The 21,135-nt window shown below is 37.5% G+C and overlaps 1 protein-coding gene across 1 annotated transcript in view; it reads left to right on the forward strand.

Moving 5' to 3' along the window:
* LOC126175783 (2-iminobutanoate/2-iminopropanoate deaminase-like) overlaps positions 1 to 21,135 on the forward strand; it is a 28,830-nt gene that overhangs the window by 5,632 nt on the left and 2,063 nt on the right. Inside the window, exons 2-4 of the mRNA XM_049922755.1 lie at positions 14,521 to 14,681; positions 16,551 to 16,619; positions 18,516 to 18,571. Of these exons, the coding sequence (XP_049778712.1) occupies positions 14,521 to 14,681; positions 16,551 to 16,619; positions 18,516 to 18,571 (286 nt within the window). The remainder of the gene's footprint in view (positions 1 to 14,520; positions 14,682 to 16,550; positions 16,620 to 18,515; positions 18,572 to 21,135) is intronic.

Below are 21,135 nucleotides of genomic sequence, written 5' to 3' on the forward strand. Positions count from 1 at the left end.
GTAAGGGCGAAAGCCTCACGGAGATGCGCAATCAACTTCAGTGGCAGTCGTTGCAACAGAGGCGCTCTGCATTATAGTATGGCCTACTGTTAAAATTCCGATAGGGTACGTTCCTTGTGGATGCAACCGATATATTGCTTTCACCTACGTATATTCCACGAAAAATTAGAGACATTCGAGCCCACATTTCATTGTGTGGCTTGCGTAGATGTAGATCTAGATGTTCTGTAAATTTGTTCTAATATAATAGTAGATTTAATGCAGTTTCAAGTTCACTCATTACTATTCTTTTTATTCAGGTTAGTCATTGTTTTCAAATATTCTTAGAGTTACGACATATTTTTAAAACCGAACATTCCATTCAAAATTTATTTTTAAATATATGTCGCTGCGTATCTAGCATTATTTAATTGCAAACTGAGTGCACGTAATATAGATTAACATTGCTTATTACTGTTTACGTGTTGGGCTAGCTAACGAAACTTAATGCAAGGCCTCGCGGAGTGGCCGCGCGGTTACAAGCGCAATGTCACGGATTGCGTGGCCCCTCCCGCCGGAGGTTCGAGTCCTCCCTCGGGCATGAGAGTGTGTGTTGTTCTTAGCATAAGTTAGTTTAAGTAATGTGTAAGTCTAGGGACCGATGATCTCGGCAGTTTGGTCCCTTAGGAATTCACACACACCTGAACACTTTGAATGTTAATGTGAAGCTTTAGAGGGAAAAAATGCAAATGGTCCGAATTGTTTCAGTTCATAATATCAAGATTTTCGTTAACAATTTCTGCAACAATGGAGTATAACAATCTCAATAACTATTCTGTGAGTCAGTACAGAATAAAATTAAAATTAATTTTACTGTCGCCTTGCTACAGCATGTAAACAAAGTTAAGGATGGTCCTTACCATTTCTGCCATCACACTGTCAGGTAAATTCGCGGAAACTACGGTAACGGACATGACGTTGTTTACCCATACTTGCCTAAATAATTATTCACGTTTACCCAATTAGCAACAACTTTTGGATCGCATTTGCATTAAGAACATATTAAAGATCTGTATCTGAGTCGTGGTTATCCACACCATCCTCAGATTTGTGCAAATCGTCCCTGGAAAACATTTTCCTGGCACGAACATTACACACGTTAGTACTATGCCGACAAAATTTTTGGCACTTACCACTGTTTAGATTAACACACCCTGACAGAATTGCCATTATTGAGAATCTGAAATTAAGAGACAGAGCTGCCGTTTCTCGAGTTGTCGTGCAACTATCAGGTAACATGAATAAAGTACTTCACGTACCATGTTTATAAGCAGTAAGTCTGTTTCTTATCGACTCTGCTCTACCATCGTTTACAAATGGTTCAAATGGCTCTGAGCACTATGGGACTTACCATATGATGTTATCAGTACCCTAGAACTCAGAAATACTTAAACCTAACTAACCTAAGGACATCCTGCCCGAGGCAGGATTCGAACCTGCGACCTTAGCAGTCGCGCGGTTCCAGACTGAAGCGCCTAGAACCGCGCGGTCACACCGGCTGGCCACCATAGTTTACAGCCAGGTGTTCAAATCACTGGACACGAAGTACTCCCATCACGAGCGCCGGATCGCTGATGACATTGCCTGAAATAGGTAGCCGGCTTCGATCCCCCTACAGACGAGCGATTTCAGCCATTGTTGCGAACACCACAGTGCTAGGAGGCGCTGCTATGCAAAGCGGTCAGCCGTGATGCTTGCTAAGATTGACAAAAAGATGGGAACTTATTTTTGGAACACTTTTCTTCAAAACTGCAGCCTATCTTAAGGAATATCGCGCCTTACATTTTTATTGGTGTCAAGTATGTTGTGAACGTATTTCCAGTCTGTATTTCGTAAATACATCTTAAAATTCCTGTTTCACTGAATACGGCAGGCGTGCTTAACAACAAGTATTTACACTATGTGATCAAAAGTATCCGGACACCTGGCTGAAAATGACTTAAAAGTTCGAGGCGCCCTCCATCGGTAATGCTGGAATTCAATGTGGTGTTGGCCCATCCTTAGCCCTGATGGCAGCTTCCACTCTCGCAGGCATACATTCAACCAGCTGCTGAAACGTTTCTTTGGGAATGTCAGCCCATTTTTCACGGAGTGCTGCACTGAGGAGAGGTATCGATGTTGGTCGGTGAGGCCAGTCACGAAGCGTTCCGAAACATCCCAAAGGTGTTCTATAGGATTCGGGTCAGGACTCTGTGCAGGCCAGTCCATTACAGGGAAGTTATTGTCGTGTAACCATTCCGCCAAGGCCGTGCATTATGAAAAGGTGCTCGATCGTGTTGAAAGATGCAACCGCCATCCCCGAATTGCTCTTCAACAAGGGCAAGCAAGAAGGTTCTTAAAACATCAATGTAGGCCTGTGCTGTGATAGTGCCACGAAAAACAACAAGGGGTGCAAGCCCCCTCCATTAAAAACACGACCACACCATAACACCACCGCTTCCGAATGTTACTGTTGGCACTACACATGTTGGCAGATGATGTTCACTGGGCATTCACCATATTTACACCCTGCGATCGGGTCGCCACATTGTGTGCCGTGATTCGTCACTCCACACATCGTTTTTCCACTTACACTCCTTACAACAAGCGAGGCGTCTTTTGGCATTTACCGGCGTGATGTGTGGCAGCCGCTCAACCATGAAATCCAAGTTTTCTCACCTACCGCCTAACTGTCATGAAATTCCTGTGTGATGGCCTGTATAGATGTCTGCCTATTACACATTACGACACTCTTCAACTGCTGACCGTCTCTGTCAGTCAACAGACGAGTTCGTACGCTTTTGTGCTGGACGCGTCCCTTCACCTTTCCACTTCACTATCACTTCAGAAACAGTGGACCTAGGAATGTTTAGGAGTGTGAAAATCTCGCGTACAGAGATTCGACACAAGCAACCCCCAATCACCTGACCACTTTCGAAGTCCGTGAGTTCCACAGAGAGCCCCATTCTGCTCTTTCACGATGTCTAATGACTACTGAGGTCGCTGATATGGAGTAATGGCAGTAGGTGGCAGCACAATGCACCTAATATGGAAAACGTATGTTTTTTTTTGGGTGTCCGGATACTTTTGATCACATAGTGTATATAAACATACCGTTGGCGAAGATGGTGATTAACTTATTGCAAGGAATTATTTTTTAATTTTTAACTCAATCACTTTTTTATGGTAACATCATAACCGGTTTCGGCTTATAAAGGCCATCTTCAGCTGCTGCAATAGAGAAGAGAAATGCTTAAATTAAGACATAAAACAAGTTTAATTATTTTCAGTATATCTACTTCTGAGCTTAATAAAATGCTATTAACATGGTTGGTTGGACTGTGGGGGTTGAATGGACCAGACTACAAAGGCCATCAGTCCCTGCTTTTAACATGCATATGGTTCATACATATGGTGGCATTTGATGAATAAATATTCGTGAGTTATCAGCTAAACATGAAATCAGAAATCAGGGAATTACCCTGATGGGAAAAAATCACAGCACCACAAAATAATTAATGTAGGGTAATGAAATTTCGGGAATACATTTGTTTAGGTAATATATTTAGGTGATTAGCATTGAAAGTTCACAGGTTAATGTAAGCACGAGATAAGCTATTGCAAATGTGAAATGCTGGTACGTTAATAACCAGTGTAGCTGCCAGAATATTGATTGTCATTATGTCATATAGCTGCAGGATGTTAGTTTGTGGAATAGAGTTCCATGCATGTTACACATGGCTGGTCAATGCCGGGATGGGAGGATGACACTGGAGTCGTCATCTGATGATGTCCTCTATATATATATGTTTCTTTCTATTATATATATATATATATATATATATATATATATATATATATATATAATAGAAAGAAACATTCCACATGGGAAAAATATATTAAAAACAAAGATTCCATGACTTACCAAATGGGAAAACGCTGGTAGACAGACACAATAAAAAACACACACACAGAATTTCAAGCTTTCGCAACCAACAGTTGCTTCATCAGGAAGGAGAGGGAAAGATGAAAGGATGTGGGTTTTAAGGGAGAGGGTAAGGAGTCATTCCAATCCTGGGAGCGGAAAGACTTACCTTAGGGGAAAAAAAGGACAGGTCTGCTTGTGTCTGTATATGTGTGGATGGATATGTGTGTGTGCGCGCTAGTGTATACCTGTCCTTTTTTCCCCCTAAGGTAAGTCTTTTCGCTCCCGGGATATATATATATATATATATATATATATATATATATATATATATATATATATATATATATATATATATATATATAATAGATGGAAACATTCCACGTGGGAAAAATATATCTAAAAACAAACATTTTGAGACTTACCAAACAAAAGCGCTGGCAGGTCGATAGACACACAAACAAACACAAACATACACACAAAATTCAAGCTTTCGCAACAAACAGTTGCTTCATCAGGAAAGAGGGAAGGAGAGGGAAAGACGAAAGGATGTGGGTTTTAAGGGAGAGGGTAAGGAGTCATTCCAATCCTGGGAGTGGAAAGACTTACCTTGGGGGAAAAAAGGAGAGGTATACACTCGCACACACACACATATCCATCCGCATATACACAGACACAAGCAGACATTTAGCCTTTTCAAATGTCTGCTTGTGTCTGTGTATATGCGGATGGATATGCGTGTGTGTGCGAGTGTATACCTGTCCTTTTTTCCCCCAAGGTAAGTCTTTCCACTCCCGAGATTGGAATGACTCCTTACCCTCTCACTTAAAACCCACATCCTTTCGTCTTTCCCTCTCCTTCCCTCTTTCCTGACGAAGCAACCGTTTGTTGCGAAAGCTTGAATTTTGTGTATATGTTTGTGTTTGTTTGTGTGCCTATCGACCTGCCAGCGCTTCTGTTTGGTAAGTCTCATCATCTTTCTTTTTAGATATATTTTTCCCACATGGAATGTTTCCCTCTATTATATTCATATATATATATATATATATATATATATATATATATATATATATATATATATATATATATATATATATATATAGGTTGCATCCACAAGGAACGTACCCTATTGGAATTTTAACAGTAGGCCATACCATAATTCAGAGCACCTCTGTTGCAACGACTGCCATTGAAGTTGATTGCGCATTTCCGTGAGGCTTTCGCCCTTACTAAATGAACCTGTAACCAAACGTGCTACTCTTCTTTGGATCTTCTGTATTTCCTCTATCAGTCCCATCTGGTGCAGATCCCAGACTAATGAGCAGTATTCAATCAAGTACTGTTAAAGTCAAAGCCCCGGGAGTAGACAACATTCTATTAGAACTTCTGAAGGCCTTGGGAGAGCCAGTCCTGACAAAACTCTACCATCTTGTGAGCAAGATGTATGAGACAGACAAAATACCCTCAGGCTTCAAGAAGAATATAATAATTCCAATCCCAAAGAAAGCAAGTGTTGACAGATGTGAAAATTACTGAACTATCAGTTTAATAAGTCACAGCTGCAAAATACTAACGCAAATTCTTTACAGACGAATGGAAAAACTGGTAGAAGCCAACCTCGGGGAAGATCAGTTTGGATTCCGTAGAAATCTCGAACACATGAGGCAATACTGACCTTACGACTTATCTTAGAAGAAAGATTAAGGAAAGGCAAACCTACGTTTATAGCATTTGTAGACTTAGAGAAAACTTTTGACAATGTTGACCGGAATGCTCTCAAACTGGACCTGCCAGACATGTTTGTCCCACAATATTTCAATCAATATTTCAGTCATGTTTGGCCCTGAAACTAAGCTCTCTGAATACCGGTAACTGTTTTAGATGTCCAAATAATTTTCCTGTCAGATACAGACATTTATTTATTGCATATGAATCATGCTATGTTACCATGATCTGTGCTTAAGGACACTGCAAAATATGAGAATTTAAGTGCAGGAATATCACTGGATGGCCCTACTTTTGAGATTCTAAAAGTTGCAAAATCTTTTCTAGATATTTGTAAATGAGAAGTGTCTGCAAATCTCATAGGACACCTAACATTTCAAATTTCACTAATTTTAGTTCCTCCTTTCTTATTTACCTTGTCAGACCAGGTTAATTCCGGGTAGTGTATGATCTGACATGATGCTCTACTGAGCTCTTGACATCACTGACATACTCATTTGAAAGTTAGGCATAAGGTCTTAATCATCACCTTGAAATAATCAAGCTACAGCCATGAAGCTTGATGATGGCGTTACTCCTTCCCTGCAAGTTCAGCCTTCACTGTGATGAATTTTTCCCAGCAATGGATGATTTCATGGAGGCCTTGGATGCAGAACTCTGCATTTTGGCTATACAGAAAACATTCCACCTTGAAACTGTTGTTCTAGAAATTACTGCCACACTATGATTTCTTCATCCAAGGAAAGATGAGGGATGGGACTGCAATTAGGCTGTGCCACAGGAGCTCGCACCACAAAAATGTATAATGAGAATTGTTTGGTGGTGGCCCTCTTACAGCTATAAAAGATGTAGATGTTATCATTTTTCATGAACTTATTTTACTGAATGTGTCAGTGGACAGCTGATATGAAATTTAAGTTATAATTTACTTTTCACATAGTGTGCTCCCTTTGTTCAAATTCCCAGAGGAACCTTTCAGAGCTCAGCTGGCGAAATCATTAACACTTTTAAAAGAATTTTTAATGAAATTCTGGAAGTTTGAAATATTACAGGTAGTAAGTTTATTAAAATGAAGTGAAGATTCAAAGCAATGAGTCTATACCATTATTTGAAACGTTCACTTAACTTAGATTGATATTGATAATATATAATACTGCCATTTTTCCTCAGTTGCTTCTTCAGTTGTGCTGTATCAAATGGATAAGAAAAAATTTCATCTTTTGCAACTGAAATTTTGTTTGGGTGTACCAATCAAATTTCACTTATCTGCATAACACAAAGAAAATTATTTAACTATACAGATTTTGGTAGGAGATCTGTAATTATTCTTGGCATTTCATTTAAGTTATCAAACTATTTACACATACATGCTTCTGTTTTTTATATGCTTACATTCATTTTATAGCCTTCTCTTGTAGTACATGTTCTTCTGTATCTACTAGATGCAAATAGTACAGGTTTCCAACTGAAAGGTCCCATTTATACATTCACAGCATTTAATTTATCCTGTTGCAACTGCACATAGTCTTCCTTATGTGCTATAGAGTTGACAGGAATCATGGGAGCTGCAGAGAATGAAAGGAAATGGGTTGTTGGAGTCGGTATGGAGGAGGGGTGGGTGTTTTGGGCACTTTGTGTGTGTGTGTGTGTGTGTGTGTGTGTGTGTGTGTGTGTTTGTCTTTAAAACAAATACAAAATGTTCCATCATAACATACCAAAACCAAATGACAAAAAAGTATTAGTGACATCTTCAAATACGCTTTTTGTCCCATCAACACAAAAAGTGCAAGGCAAAAGAAATTAAAAATTGTGTCAGAGGAGAAAGATAAGTACAGCAGTTCAGAATGTGTGAATTTTCGCATAACAGCTGCAACCCTACATGCATTGGGATGACTGCAACAAATGTTAATATCAGGCACAAAGAATATATAAGATCGCTGAAGAGTGGGTTTACCCACTCCACATATGCAGAACATAAAATAAAAGAAAATTACCATCTTACCTGGATATAAACAGAGATTGCAGTCTTATGCCATAACAACAAAAGAAAGGGAATGTTCACCCTACCAGTCAGCCCTACAGCCTGTGAGCAGGAAAACGTTCAGTGTGCAACAGGATAGGTTGTGTCTAGTGAAATGTTTGAATGTGACTTATCAATCAAACACCCATACTATGTGCATCTAGTACATACAGAAGACCACATGAATACACGAAAAGAACATCAAATGAACATCAGTGTAAAAGAAACAGAATCCTATATTTGTAAATAAACTGCTCAGCAAAACTTAAGGATGAGACAGAATAAGTAACGTAACAACATAACAGAAATGAATGAAAGTATTGGAGGATATTGCCAGAGGTATCCCAATCATGCACAGAAATATACACAAGGATTTAAAGTCACTTAGTCTTGTACAAAAAGGTGTGCATTATTCAGGAACACACATTTTCAATAACTTGCCAGCAGCCATAAAAAGCTTAACAACCAATGAAATTCAGTTTAAGAGAAGCCTAAGTGTGTGTGTGTGTGTGTGTGTGTGTGTGTGTGTGTGTGTGTGTGTAAGTACAATCTAACTTCTGCACCATTTCAGTGTAGTAATGTGTTCATTGTAAATAAGTATTATAGTAGTTGTATTACATGTTTATTACCTTATAAATAAATAAAAAACTTTTTTATTTTAAATTCAGTGCATTAGTATTTGTAAAATGACTTTCATATAGTGTTCATTAAAAAATGACGATCATTCCACTTGGGACCTGTGGAATGGTACATTAGCTTATTTGTTTTAGTTGTAAATATTTGTCATGTATTGTTGTTTTTCTGACATGTTCTACATCCTGGAGGACCACCTCACTACGGATCAATTGGAATGAAAGTAAATCTAATCTAATCTAATGTCACATGGCGTAAAAACAGCATGACTGTACCGTCACAAGACAATTGAAGGAATAGGAAAGGACAGTTGTGTCAATAAGAAAGCAGTTATGGTGTTCTGTAGTGTTGTTGTTGTTCATTACCACATGGCCCAGAGACAACATCTGCTTATTTTCATACAGGGAAGAATTATTGTGGAACTGGAAGAGGGACAAAGTATGACAAGTGAAGCCCTGGAGTTTGGTATTGCTCACACCATTGTTTCATGTGCATGGGGTGTTTTTTGAACCACATGCAATGTTGTCCAAAGGGAAGGAGTTGGTTGACCGTGGTCAACTACAACAGCAGATGACCACGACATTGTGCAACAGGCAAGAAAGTACCCATGTCAAACAGTGGTTGCAATTGAACCACACACGTATAACAGGACTACAAAGCAAACAATCTTATTCTTTATATTGGTTCAGAAACTGCACAGGAGTGATCTCTTTGTCCAACAACCAGTATGTTGTGTTCTGTTGACACCTGCACATCAGCAGAACTGATTGGGATGGTGCCAAGAGCATAGGGACTGGACCCGTGAGGAGTGGGCTCACCTGCTTTTCTCTGATGGGAGCATACTCAGTCTGAGTAGTGATTCTGGCTGTACCCTCATATGGCTAGAACATGTAATGCACCCAGGAAAATCGCCAAATGTGACCATTTTGGTGGTCCAGGTGTTGTGGTGTGTACAGGCATAATGTTGCATGAGCACATTGATCTTCAAATACTTGAACAAAACACTCACTGGTCAATGTTATTGTGACACTGTACTCCTTTGCCATGTGCATTTTTTCTAGGGGTGCATTAGCTCTGACTTCATTTTTATGAATGTAAAATCCACAACCGCATCAAACAGCACAGGTGGAGGAGCTTTTGAAATAAAAGGATCTTCAGTGAATGTACTTCCCTGCCTGTTCCCCATAATTAAATCCCATTGAGCATGTGTGGCATGCATTGGGGAGATGTACTGCAGTACATCCACAAGCACCAATGATCACCCAGCTGTTTGTAACCTCACTGGTGGAGGAATGGAATGTCCTACCACAACAAGTCCTTAACAACCTTGTATCCAGCATGGGAACATATTTTGCAGAGCATACATTGTTGTCTGTAGGGATTACACACCCTATTAAGAACAATGTCCTAGCTTTTTTTAAAGTCCACAGGATCATAATGACTTCATTATAATTATTGTCTTTGAATGAAAGTGACATTTCTGTTTCTCTCTTTGCATATTTCTTCCAGTTGTGTTCTCTTCTTTCTATATACAGTGTAACTTTCATCAAATTGTGTTACTTGGCAGTGAAACGTCATGTTGAAGATCATTACTCCTTAAGATTTGCACACCAGTGTATTCAGATAACACAAATGAACTGCCAAATATTACTACAAATCTCCTACAAAAAATATATATATACTTAAATAATTTTCTTTATATTATAGACCATTGATGAGGCCTGGCACCGGTAGACACAAACAAAACATTTAGTTGCAAAATATGGATTTTTTTTCTTTTCTGTACTACCAAACAAACAAGTGAAGCAGCCAGAATCGCTGGAGAAAATAAACTTAATTGGTTGAGAGTGTATTTTATGTTACTTGAGTGATTACAAAACTGGACCAAATTTACAGAGAACTATCAGTATGAGTCAACTTATTAGTATGACATTGCACCTCTTTTGGCCTACGTTCATGCACTGATTTAGTTGGGAAGGATGTCATAATGCTGTTGTAACCTTTCCTGAGGCAGGTTGGTCACAACTATTGTAACTTGTCCTTGCTATCCTGGGTATTGGCACTGGGATAAGTTAATGTCGGAGTTGGTCCCACAAGTGTTCTATTGGGGTCACGACTGGGAAACTTGTAGCCCACAGGAGTATCTCGACATCACACAGACAGTTCATAGAGCCATGTGCCATGTGCTAATGAGCACTGTCCTGTTGAAAAATGTCATCACGATAGTGTCACATTAGAGGTAACACATGTGGATTCAGGAGGTCTGTGACATACAATTGTCCATCAGAACTCCCTCATTCACTACTAGCTGTGTCCTGAAGTTATAGCCCTTGGCTCCTCATACTATAGAGGCAGCTGTGACACCATGAAGTCTCTCCAGAACATTGGAAGAATGGGCTCTCTCCCCAGCTCACCACCATACTTGCTGATGATTATCATCTGGGATAGTGCAGAGCCATAATTCACAACTGAACACAATATGACACCACTCATCAGCAGTCCATGTTTCATGATCACAGTTCTCCAAGTGGAGCTGTATGTGTTTTGATGATAACAGCATATGCCCATTATAGTCTCTGACTAATGGTGCTGGATGGCACGGCACAGTTGTTGCAGGGAGTTACTTGTTTTTAGATGTCAAACACTGACGTGAAAGGGTTACAATGTGCTTGATGCACAATACAGTTATCTACTCTTGTGGTGGCCATATGTGGTTGACTTACACCTTGATGATGAGAATGCTTGCCCTTACATCCCTGTTCAGTCCATCATCAGGCCACATCAGAATGCCCCATAAATCTGGGTATTGCACAATATGACCAGTGAGCCACAATGAAGCCCCTTTCTGTTAAATGCTGATAACACTGTTTCACTTGATATGCAGCATCTTCTACGTCCTTCACAGTGATCACTCAACATCTCATGGTGTGCACTCACATTATATATCCTACCAGGCCTGATAACATTATATATCCTACCAGGCCTGATAACAACACTAAACATGAACAAGAGTAATGCATTCTGGTGGTCATTCTACCTGTCACAGAGAATTGCAACTCTCATTTACACACTCACCGATGGTGTGTACATGTATGAAGTTACATTGACATCCAGTAGTATTGTCTGGGTGTTTCACTTTTTTTGTCAGGCAATGTATAATACCATGAAGCACAATTATTCTACTAGAAGTAAGCACAGGCAAATTTTGTTTGGTTGTTGCATTCCTTTTGTTATTTTGCATTTTTGTAATTAACATCTTTGCTTATAGCCGCTGTATGTTATACTTAAAATTTAAGTATTGAGTTTTGAATGTACAGGCAACTTGTACCTTTTTTTCATTTTTGAAAAAAAAAAAGAAAAAATGCAGCTGTTCATAGTGATGTTAGCAGTGATCTTGAACAACTTAATGGTGTCAACTCTTACCAGTTTCTAATCACATCAGTTCATTAAATTACGAATCATATAGTAAAACTTTATGCTGTTAAATAATGAAACTTAAATGCTGCCATACATGCATTTGACTCAAAAGCTACTCTAAGATGCTGTGTTTGTGGTTTAATTAACACGGTACTTCCCCTGTTAAGCCCAGCACCACAGTGGTCTTTAGGTCCAAAATACAGCCATATGGAGGAAGTCATTGGGTGCATTGTTAGGAGAATATGGGCAATGTGTGTAGGGGAGGGAGGGGTTGGAAACAAAATTTGATAGCCCAGACAGGACCATCTTTACAATCTCTAGACTCCTGGGCAGATCTTGTGGTGCTAATTGTTTCCCTTTATCTGTGCCATGTTCACCATCACACCCACAAGCAAGACAAAAGTAGATGCTTGTGTTCCTCATTTTGTGCTCTGTAAAAGAACACAAGTTTTAAAGATGAACTGTAATATTTAATTTCTCACTATGTACATACCTCTCACTCAATGCTTTTATTACATGATGCAAGGTTATTTTTACTCACTCTATTGTGAGAAGACAAACACATGGGTAACACAAGGGATTAAAAAATCAGAACCACCCTTAGAAACCTAAGCAAACATGCTAAAATAAATACAACAATAAAACCATACTATAGGATATATAGAAGGGTCTATAGGAAAATTTTACAGGCAGCAAAAAGCTAAGCAATGATTCATACATTAATAAGGGAAGCAATAAATCAAAGGTTTTAAACAATAGGTTTTAAATAATAGCATAGAAAAATTTAAAACCAAGACCCATAATTTCAAAATTAAAAGTGAAGGTAAAGTGATAGAAGATGCTCAACAGGTAGCCCATATATTCAATGAACATTATGTGAACATAGCACGAAACCTAATTAAAAGTCTGTGCAATTCAAACAACAAAAATATAAAAGTACCAACTTGTGAAAAGACAATGTTTCTGTACCCAGTAACTGAATGTGAAATTACAAATGCCATTAATAAACTAAAAAATAAAATGTCTTGTGGTACTGATAGAATTCCAGACAAGGTAATCAATCATAGTTCTACCAGTGTAGATACTCACCTAACTGACATTATTAATACTTCTTTCAGGACAGGGGTGTTCCCATCAAAACTAAAACTCTCCATAATAAAGCCACTTCACAAAAAGGATAGTACAGCCAACATAAATAATTATAGACCAGTGTCATTATTGTCAGGTTTCTCTAAAGTAATTGAAAGAGTAATATATGAAAGGCTAGCTGACTTCCCAAATAAAAATAAAATACTGACTAATGCTCAGAATGGGTTTGGAAGGATAGATCCATAGAAACAGCAGTCTTCCAATTCATGAAAATAGTTCTATGCCTTGGATAAGAACGAAGTAAGTTATGGGATATTCTTAGATTTATCTAAAGCATTTGATCTAATCAGTCATGAATTATTGCTTATGAAACTAGAATTTTATGGGATCCAGGGACTTGCCTTCAAATGTTTCAAGTCTTATCTCTCTGACAGACAACAGAAAGTACAAATATGTCATAAAAAAAAAAAGCAGTAGCTATGGAGTGCTCCAGGGTTCTGTGTTAAGCCCTCTGTTGTTCTTGGTGTACATTTGCCAGACCATCTGACAGTTGCAGAAAAGGTGATGTTCACTGATGACACTAGCATTTTAATAAAAGGATACACTGAGGGTGATCTACAGCAGAGTGTCTCTAGGACAATAACTGGTGACAGGAACATGGTTTAGCAATAATGCTTTGATCATAAATAAGGATAAAATGGTATTGATGAATTTCAGTAATAATAAAAGGAAAGCTAGAAGAAGAGTAAAAGCTGAGTTAGAGAACTATGTAATTCACCAGCTCCATACAAAAATTCCTAGTTATATGGGTGGATGAGCACTTGAGATGGGAAAAGCATCTAGAAGTTTTGAGTAAAAAATTAAGTAAATGCTGCTATGTGCTGCAAATGCTTCAGGAATGTTGCAACACTGAATCATTGCTGTGTGCCTATTATGCTTACATGAACGGTTTGCTTAGATGTGGTGTGATCTTCTGGATAAATACAGGTATAGCAAAACAAGCTTTCAAACTTCAAAAAAGGGGCATACTCCCTGAAGAGTATCTAGCAGAAAAATATTTAAAGAATTTAAAATAATGACTCTTCCTAGCTTATACTTCTATGAATGTGTATGCTTTCTGAAAACTCACCAGGAATTTTCAACATTAAATAATCAGGTTCATAACGATGAAACAAGGAACAGTGATGATTTTCACAGGGACACCCACAAAGGAGCACTCTACCAAATAAGTGTAAACTACCAGCCCAAAATACTTCTTAGTACATTGCCTTCTACAGTAAAGAAAATTAAAGAATTTCATAAATTCATGGTATATCTTAAACAATTTTTACTAACACATAGTTTTTGTAACATTAAAGAATATCTGAATATGGAAAAGTAATATTATTTATATACAATGATTTAAAATATTTGTATTTATTATCCAAGTTTTTGAAACAAATTAAATATAAGAAACTATATTGTAATTGACTATATCCATACAATGTATATTGTTAATGGATGAATAAAGAGATTGAATTGGACTGAATTGAATTGAACTGGATTGTTCATATACCATCCATAATATTTCATTGCCAATATCTGAGTCAAATTTCAAGATTTATCATTTAAAGTGAATATGTGAGAGAAATTGTGATTGTATGTGATTATGAATTATTTATGTAAATACATGTGTTTATGTTAAATGTTACAGCCAAGCAATTTGTGTGAACAATATGGTGTATGTAGCTGGTACTGTGGGATTTGATAAAAACACCAATAAGGCTGCAGAAGGTGGAGTGGTGGGACAAGCAAGAAAGTGTTTTGAAAATCTTAGAGGCATTCTTGAAGCAGCTGGTTCATCACTCAACAATGGTAAGTAATATTATATGCCTGTTAATATTGTCTTCATTGGCTGTAAATGTTTCCCAAACCCTGATTTTTTCAGTTACATGGAACTAATGTCCTCTACCATACTCCCACCTCACTGTTCTATGGAGCTCTTCAGCTAAAATAATGGCATCTTGCATAACCATAAGAAATATTTCTTCAGATAATTTGCATTTTGTATATTCAGAGTGTTCAGATGACTGGTAAATCTAAATTTTTAATTGAGTAAAGTCTTTTATGCTAGGTAATGACCAATAAATTTATGGCATACAGTAATAAACAGTATTAACTTGAAATGTTCCTCCCTCTCATCCTCAGAGTTTCTGTGTCATTGTGCAAAGATTTACCCACAGCTACAGTCAGAATCTGCACACTCTTTGTGGTGTGGAGCACCTAAAACAAATTACACAACACATTGTTCTGCAGATTTACTTGGAAAAATTTATAGGCAGACTATAATTCATCCTCTGCACTTCTTCTCTAAAAAATCAAACCAACAAACAGTTGCCAACCTCATTTTAGCTCATGAGCTACACCTATCCACATGGTTTCTTGCCACTTCTGCTCATAATCTCTTCAATAAATAAGACTGAAAAACAGTTCATAGTCAAAAAGGAGAAATACACAGCAACACCAGATCTCAAGTTTCCATGGGAACAAATTGGATTTATTGTCTTCAGCAGGGTCTTGCCAAGTCTGCTTCATACATTAAACTCCATCTCCAGTTAGCTGATACCTTCAGGATGCTCTGCTATGTGACCTCCTCCTACTGAACTTGTACATCCTCACTAAACTGCAACACTCACTCAGAAAACTGGCAGCTTAAGAAAAATTCTATGCCTACAAAAAGGGACACACTTGTGAACTCTTTCAAAGCTTTCTGCAAGAGCAAAACATCTTTCTTAAATGTTACTCAGTGAACTGGTACACTCCACATCACCTCCGCCCTTTGGGCCCATGACTCATTTGCAAAGTTAAATCAGAAATTCTGAACTCTATTTTGAAATGTTCCTGACAAATGAGAACTCAGGAGTAACTGCACCAGTTTAATTCTTATACCACTACAGAGATAAGTGATATAGGTATTAGTGGAACTGAGATGCAGCTAAAATCCTCAAAAATGAACAAGGCGACAGGGTCTGATGGAATCTACAGCTGAGTTAGCCTCTCTTTTAACCATAATATACTATAGGACTGTCAAACAAAAAAACTATGTCTATCAACAATGGAAATTCCTGGATGGAATAAGATGTAAAATAAGGGAAAGGCAACCACTCACCTATACAATAGCAGAATGACGTGTGGTGCTTAGAAACAACAGAAAACAGTATTCACACCAGCTTTCCATCTCTTGTTCTTTCTCTAGCAAAAATACACCCTCTCCCGCAGCCTCAATGAGACAGACCCGAGACAGAGTCAAGACTGAATCACTCTTGCTGAGAGTACAGGAGTGGGTGTTTGGGTGTCTTTGTCATTGAGGGTGTGTGTGTGTGAATGTTTGTACTTTTGCTACAGAAAGAGCAAGAGCTTGAAAGCTGTTTCCTGTTGCACCACACATCAGTCCACTATTAGTGAGTGGTGCCTTTCCCTTCTGTAAAAAACCATGCCCAGTAGTTGGAATAAATAATTCATAACTCCTGCCCACATATGAAAAGAGTAGCAGAAATGATTCACAAAATAACCATCCAGTGTCACTGAAGTTATACATTTAGTATTACAAATATTGTTATAGATTGTGTTACAAAAATAAGTATGAAATGTTCCTTTTCCATATAATCAATAATAAATCTTGTTAATGTTACCTTCACCATTTTTACATCAGCTTTTATCTTAAATTTGCCTTATCTTTTTCAGTTGTGAAAATCACAATTCTACTTCATGACGTAAGTGATTTCCAAGCGGTGAATGAAGTTTACAAAGAATGTAAGTAGTGTTCTCATAATAATTTTCATCAAATTTCCCAAATTTTAAAAATAAAGAATGTTCAAAGTTGGGGGTTAATGTGTTCATTAGAAATAAACTGAAACCATGTATTAGTTGAGGTTCATCATAATTTTTTTCTTTTGCAAACACTGCTCTACAGTCACTTCAGAACTTTTGTCTGTCATTCCTTATTAAAAGCAGTAGGGGGCAACAATCTGTGACATGCACTTAGCCACTTGACGTTACTGAGTGCCACTGTAAAAAGACAGGTGTTTGAGTCTTTATTTAGTACTCATGTTTCAATTGCCAGAAGTTTTATACAATTTGCATACTGATGCAGTATTGTAATATTAAGTATAATTCAAAGAGAAGTGGCACTATGCTTCATAAAATAAGTTTTTGTATGTATCTGAAATATATATATGTGATTCAAATATATGCATCTGCACCTGAGACATTATTTTCATTCAACTTGCATTTTTACAACTTGCTGTTTGGATGAAATTAGTGTTATGAGTAAGATGTTTGGTTATAGTTTGTAACTGGATACAAAGGAAGTGTAAGTATGCTAATATTATGTTAATGGCAGGGTCTAGTCAAATTAGTTAGCCAGTGACTTCTAATATCCCATCTGTACAAATCATCAAATATGAGTATAATGTGGAACCATGTAATAGGTGGTAGACAACAATGAAAATGAAATGAAGACAGTAGAAGGAATTCAGTGCCAGCACTTGACTTATAGTTTGCACACTGTCTGTTGGAAGATTGTAATAACTTCTCTTTGGTCAAGTTCGAAATGTGTCATGTCACAAGAACTAAATTTTATAGGAGACACAAAAATCTTACAATATCTCAAAAAATTGAACTGTATGAGAATTCTGCAATGAATTAAAATTCTGAAGTCTAGATTTTGAGGGATAGGGGCAGGTGCGGGGTGAAATGGGAGTGACCTATAGTCACATGTGTCTGCAAGGTCTTGCTCCTATTGCCTGTCAATCTGAGGGAAGTCTGCTTTACAACAAGAATTAATTTCATTCAATGACTGAGAGCAAGGCCAACATGATATACTCCAGTAATCCATTTGGAACAGTTGTTACTTCACTTGGGATTCCCCATTATGTTCCATTCAAAAGTCATCATTTGATGTATGAATATTTTAACATACTAATTTCATGGTACCAAAAAATATGTCTCATGAGTGAAGCTGACAGAAAATATAATGTTGAATTGATATAGTTTCTGGTTACAGTAGCTTCCACTTAATAAGTCTTATCAGAGAGTAACTTTAGAGCAGTATTCAACATTATAATCAGTTACAGGGGTTCATTTTTATATTGAGGGTGTTATCTGTTGTTTTAATACAATAGTTTCTTTTATGATTGCATCTCAGAAGTTGCATTTGGGAACATTCCTCAGACTTCCCTCAGACTCACTGACAGGCAATAAGAGCAAGACCTTCACAATGAGATTATTGTACATCACAACAGTATAGTGTGCTCCTACTTTGTTAAAAAACAATCACACAAAAAAGTTCAGTGTTCTTGGAAGAGAGTCTTTTCAGGATGAATTAAAGGCATCTACCCACTAATGTGCAGCAACTGCTCTAAACTTGATGTCCATGACAACATATTATGGCACAAATTCTATGGAATATCGAAACTCATCATGTATACAGGAATGTATTTTAGCTTCATGTTGCTATTAACTTTGTAACTGTTTTGATACTTAAGTATGTAGATGATATGTTTTAGTATTTCAGTAAAAAAACAGCTGCTATCATTCAAAGCACATTTTGAGCAGTGAAATCTGTCTCAGAAATTTAGTTATGTGTAGAGCAACAATAAACATTACTTTAATGCTTTAACTAATTCATTATCTTTGTGAATATTCCAGTTTTTAAAGAGCCATATCCTGCCCGTATATCATTTCAAGCTGGAAAGTTACCATTGGTATGTATCTCTTACACACACATTATGTTTTGTATGTCATATATTTCCATTTATAGTAATCTTAGGCAAACAAAGATGTTGTGACTTACCAAACTCTTTGCCTTTACAAATGTCTGCTTGTGTCTGTGTATGTGCAGATGGATATGTGTGTGTGTGTGAGTGTATACCTGTCCTTTTTTCCCCCTAAGGTAAGTCTTTCCGCTCCCGGGATTGGAATGACTCCTTACCCTCTCCCTTAAAACCCCACATCCTTTCGTCTTTCCCTCTCCTTCCCTCTTTCCTGACGAAGCAACCATTGGTTGCAAAAGCTTGAATTTTGTGTGTATGTTTGTGTTTGTTTGTGCGTCTATCAACATGCCAGCACTTTCGTTTGGTAAGTCACATCATCTTTGTTTTTAGATATATTTTTCCCACGTGGAATGTTTCCCTCTGTTTTATATATATATATATATATATATATATATATATATATATATATATATATATATATATATACCTAAAAACAAAGATGATGTGACTTACCAAATGAAAGTGCTGGCAGGTCGACAGACACACAAACGAACACAAACATACACACAAAATTCAAGCTTTCGCAACAAACTGTTGCCTCATCAGGAATGTTTCCTTCTATTATAAATATATATATATATATATATATATATATATATATATATATATATATATATATATATATATATACACACAAAGATTCTGTAACTTACCAAACAAAAGTGTTGGTATGTTGATAGAGACAAAACAAACACAAAAACACACACAAATTTCAAGCTTTCACAACCCACGGTTGCTTCATCAGGAAAGAGGGAAGGTGAGGGAAAGATGAAAGGATGTGGGTTTTAAGGGAGAGGGTAAGAAGTCATTCCAATCCCGGGAGGGGAAAGACTTACCTTGGGGGGAAAAAGGGACAGGTATACACTCGCGCACACACACACATATCCATCAGCACATATACAGACACAAGCAGATATCTCATTACCTTTGCCTTTCTTCAATTTACTCTCAGCCCATACTGGATACTCATTAAACTGTCCATTCTATTCAGCAGATCATGTAATTCTTCTTCACTACATCCCTGCCTTACACCCTCTTTAATCCGAGCACTTCATTCTTGGTCGTTCACTCTTACTATTCCCTCTTGGCTCTTGTACATATTGTATATTACCCGTCTCTCCCTGTAGCTTATCCCTATTTTTCTGAGAATTTCAAACATCTTGCACCAGTTTACATTGTCAAAGGCTTTTTCCAGGTTGACAAATCCTATGAATTCGTCATGATTTTTCTTTAGTCTTGCTTCCATTATCAACCGCAACATCAGAGTTGCCTCTCTCATGCCTTTAACTTTTCTAAACTCAAACTGATCATCATCTAGCACATCTTCAATTTTCTTTTCCATTCTGCTGTATATTATTCTTGTCAGCAACTTGGATGCATGAGCTGTTAAGCTGATTGTGCAATAATTCTCACACTTGTCAGTTCTTGCAGTCTTCAGAATTGTGTGGATAATATTTTTCCAAAATTCAGATGGTATGTCAGCAGACTAATACATTCTACACACCGACTTGAATAGTCATTTTGTTGACACTTCCCCCAATTATTTTAGAAATTCTGATGGAATGTTATCTATCCCTTCTGCCTTATTTGATCTTAAGTCCTCCAAAGCTCTTTTAAATTTTGATTCTAATTCTGGATCACCTGTCTCTTCTAAATCGACTCCTGTATCCTCTTCTATCACATCATACAAATCTTCCCCCTTATGGAGGCTTTCAATGTATTCTTTCCACCTATCCACTCTTTCCTCTGCATTTAGCAGTGGAATTCCCACTGCACTATTAATGCTACCACACTTACTTTTAATGTCACCAGAGATTGTTTTGACTTTCTGTATGCTGAATCTGTAATTCTGACAATCATTTCTTTTTGATTTCTTCACATTTTTCATGCAGGCATTTCATCTTAGCTTCCCTTCATTTGCTATTTATTTCATTCCTCAGCAACTTGTATTTCTGTATTGCTGAGTTTCCCCAGAACATTTTTGTACTTCCTCCTTTCATTGATCAAATGAAGGATTTCTTCTGTTACCCATGGTTTCTTCGCAGTTACCTTCTTTGTACCTATGTTTTTCTTTCCAACTTCTGTGATAGCCCTTTTTAGAGACGACTGGTCCTCTTCAACTGTACTGCCTACTGAGCTATTCCTTATTGCTTTATCTGTAGCCTTAGAGAACTTCAATCGTATCTCGTCATTCCTTAGTACTTTGGTATCCCACTTCTTTGCGTATTGATTCTTCCTGACTAATGTCTTAAACTTCAGCCTACTCTTCATCACTGCTATTTTGTGATCTGGGTCTATATCTGCTCCTGGGTATGCCTTACAATCCAGTATCTGATTTCGGAATCTCTGCCTGACCATGACGTAATCTAATTGAAATCTTCCCGTATCTCCCAGCCTTTTTCAAGTATACCTCCTTCTCTTGTGATTCTTGAACAGAGTATTCACTATAACTAGCTGAAATTTGTTACAGAACTCAATTAGTCTTTCTCCTCTCT

This window comes from Schistocerca cancellata, chromosome 3 (assembly GCF_023864275.1).
Source record: "Schistocerca cancellata isolate TAMUIC-IGC-003103 chromosome 3, iqSchCanc2.1, whole genome shotgun sequence".
Lineage (NCBI taxonomy): Eukaryota > Metazoa > Arthropoda > Insecta > Orthoptera > Acrididae > Schistocerca > Schistocerca cancellata.